The sequence below is a fragment of the Macrosteles quadrilineatus genome, unplaced genomic scaffold (genome assembly GCF_028750875.1).
Source record: "Macrosteles quadrilineatus isolate MER2022 unplaced genomic scaffold, UCM_ALF_1.0 Scaffold_1__1_contigs__length_201487025, whole genome shotgun sequence".
NCBI lineage: Eukaryota > Metazoa > Arthropoda > Insecta > Hemiptera > Cicadellidae > Macrosteles > Macrosteles quadrilineatus.
In genome coordinates, this window is record NW_026542594.1 from 147,098,021 (window position 1) to 147,101,389 (window position 3,369).

General features: G+C 37.4%; 1 protein-coding gene across 2 annotated transcripts in view; it reads right to left on the bottom strand.

Annotated features, from left to right (window-relative positions):
• Positions 1 to 452, bottom strand: part of LOC128986835 (DNA polymerase epsilon subunit 2) — a 35,268-nt gene extending 34,816 nt beyond the window's left edge. The window contains exon 1 of one of the 2 annotated variants that reach the window (XM_054407394.1): positions 82 to 452. In XM_054407394.1, coding sequence (XP_054263369.1) covers positions 82 to 152 — 71 coding nt within the window. In that variant the 5' untranslated portion in view covers positions 153 to 452. The remainder of the gene's footprint in view (positions 1 to 81) is intronic. The other variant, XM_054407400.1, reaches the window with a different exon arrangement.
• Positions 453 to 3,369: the final 2,917 nt, after the last annotated feature.

The window sequence follows — 3,369 nt, forward strand, 5'->3', positions numbered from 1 at the left end:
GGCCCTAAATGACAGTGTATAGGCTTAGGCCTAAGTTAACAGCCTATAGTTCTCAAAGCCCTTACAGGTTAGACTGCTTACCTCCTAATTGAAAGTCCATTGAATTTGAAAGATGTCAAAATAAACTTCTTAGCAGATGACAAATCACTCATAATTACCAGTTGTAATTCCAATAGACCTAGGCCTAGGCCTAGTTCACTCTTAGCTTGACCAACAGGTTTACCAGTATGTAACTTACTCTATAATAACAGTTAAATCATACGAATAAATTTTTCGATTCGTCACTACGTTTCTTATTATAAACTTAAGAAACTTTTGAAGCAGGTCTTGACTGACTTTTCTTAGAGCCTACTTCGTTGTCAGTAGTCAGTCAGTGGTCACTTTGTTTTTGTCACTCCGACTCGACAATCGACATCACCATCAATCAATAGTCATAACATTCTTCAACTTCTGTAATCTGTTCTGCTTTCTGCTGAGTTCTGTCTGCTGAGTGCTGCTCTGCTCTGCAGTCTGCACAATTTTCCCGCCTAAACCAACGACCTTCAAACACATACGATTCTAGTTCTGAGCACACCACTGAGCTAAAATTATAACTGGAGGTAGCTGGTTATAGCTGGAGGTGCCATGGCAGAAGTCTGTCAAAAGCGAGTCGCTGATTTTGTTAGGTTGGTATAGCAGTAAGTTTTCTTACCATAGCAATAACATGGCTTCTTATAACTAGGTTGGTATAGCAGTGAGTATTTTTGTCATACTTGAATACTTTTAATACTTTAATAATTTTCTTTGAAATGGCGACCATACAAAGTAGGTATTTTAAGCCAAGTATAATAATAGTTATAGCAATAATATGGCTTCTTATGACACCAGACTCACGCAAACATGGCGGCTGGCGACACGCATCTTTGACATTCAGTGCTACCTCCAGTTAGAATTATAGCTCAGTGGAGCACACCTATGTTTTTTCCTTCCACCATGGTTCTAACCTAATGATTCCGATTGAAGATTGTTTTTGATTTTTTAAATTGCATGGATATTATATCATAGGGCCATTGATTAAGCACCTCTATAGACTAACCAACACAAGGGGAGGGAAGTATATTCCATATATATATATATATATATATATATATATATATATATATATATATATATATATATATATCAACTATAGTGTGTATAGTGTATAAAGTGTGTGTGTCCGTTTACAAGATAAATCGTCATTTTGGTATGATTTTGATGATATTTAGCTTGAAAGTGCTAGACCTAGATAAATATGAATGTGTTTGCGAACCAGCGATAACGTGCAAGGCAACTCCAGGCTACGGCCTGGTAGAATTGGCAACGTCGCAAGTAGGGTTGTTTAGTGTCAGACGTCCCATAAGATAACATGACAGACAGGTGACACATGGCCCCCTTTAACGACAGGCCGCGGCCTGGTAGAATTGGCAACGTCGCAAGTGGTGTTATGTTTAGTGACATACGTCCCATACGATAATAACTTGGCAGACAGGTGACATCAGCTCATTAATTCGCACTTTATTGATTTAAATTTAAATTTATGAACATACATTTATAAAAATATTGAAAATAAAACATACAGAATTGAAAACCGAAACAATATGAATAAAACCCCTATATCTGTACATTTTAAGCGAAGTTAATATGTTCATATTCCAGTAACCAATCTTTCGTAAATACAAAAATACCATTCTGCTTAATAAAAAAAAAAAAACAAAAAAAAAAAAAAAAAACAGCTATTACAACCCTACTTGCGACGTTACCACTTCAAAGGCCGCGGCCTGGAGTTATAAAGGCGGCAGTGTATCGTGCCATTGCAACGGAGTGGATATGGGTGTTTGAAGTTTTTCAAATTTAAATTTCGGATCTCATCCGCAAACATATGGAAATATTAACCTTTCATTACAGTTATAGTGTGGTCGTGTGAACTAAAAAGCCACACACTATTGTATGTAAACGCATTACTGTAAAATAATTATCAAAGGTTTAAGAATCAAGAAAATTTGCCATTAAATAACAGAGTGTTACAATAGGCATAGTCAGTGTAAAAATACATCACAGTTAGCCTATAATACAGTCAGTCTTAGACTCTAAAAATTCTTGTACTGTGTAGAAAGCATTATTTTCCAACCATTTTGAACATCCATCAACCATTTTCAACATAAGAAGATTCAAATTAAGGGGAAAACAGACTAACCTTGCGAAAGTCAATTTTTCAGGAGAGCCAAAAGAAGGTTTTTCAGGAACTAATTGCCAGCCCATTGCTTTAAAAATTGAATGGAGGTTGCCCCCTGCCTACGCTCATTTGTGGGTTGTCCTGTTTTCCCCCCGGATTACGTTTGTTTAAAAGGTAATTTACTCGTATAAAGAGCCCGTTTTGTCAATTTTGAATTTGGCAAAGTGTTTAGACGATTTTAAAAATGTATTCAAAACCGTTCATAAAATGTTGCCTTTTTTGAGGAGTAGCCCTTTTTCCCTTTGGACTCTAATAAGCTTATGCTTCTTTTAGTAGTTTAAAACAACACAGTTGTTGGTAGGCCTATTTATGGCTCTTAACATATTTGTGCAATATAATATTAGGTTTAACAATTAAGATTACCTCTATTTCTTATAATTATCTTGTATCACAATCATGAACTATGAATACTGTTGATTAAAAAGACAATGTTACATTTAACAAAAAAAAATTACTGTGAATGTACAGGTAAGTGTCATTATATTAAATTGTGGGAAAATTGTTCTACATGAATATGGATTCTAGCCCAGCTATAACTCTAAGTGCCTTCTTCTGCCATATGAAAGCATCTACAGCAGAGGGTTAATTCCCCCAGAACCGTATTCCATACAACAGATGAGTGTGCAATGGACCAAAATAGGCGAAACGGCACACGGAAGATTTCTCAGGTGCCGTTTGACGTCACTAACTGCTGACGTCACTTTGAAGGAACACCAATACCGCAACGATACGGTTTTGGGCCATCAGCCTCGGTGGTGCAGAGGATAGCGATGCGGGCTGATATTCCGAATGTTCCGGGTTCGAATCCCGCCGGGATTATTAAAATTCGACAAGAGTAGCCTATATTTAACCTATGCTATTGCCTTCCTTAAACTGATATTACGGATCATTTCAGTTTTTGAATTATGGCAGCACTGTTCTGCTACTGTCAGCCTAAGCACTCACTCAGCCTCAGCCAGCTTCAGTCAGTCTTCACTCTTCAGTTCGAGTTCAGTCTAGTTAAAGGCGGCCGTGGTTCAGTGTTCAGTCTCAGTCTAGTCTCAGTCTCATTCTCAGTGTCTCAGTACTCAGTGAGCTTCAGCTCAGCAGCAGCAGCAGGTCAGGTTGGTGTGGTT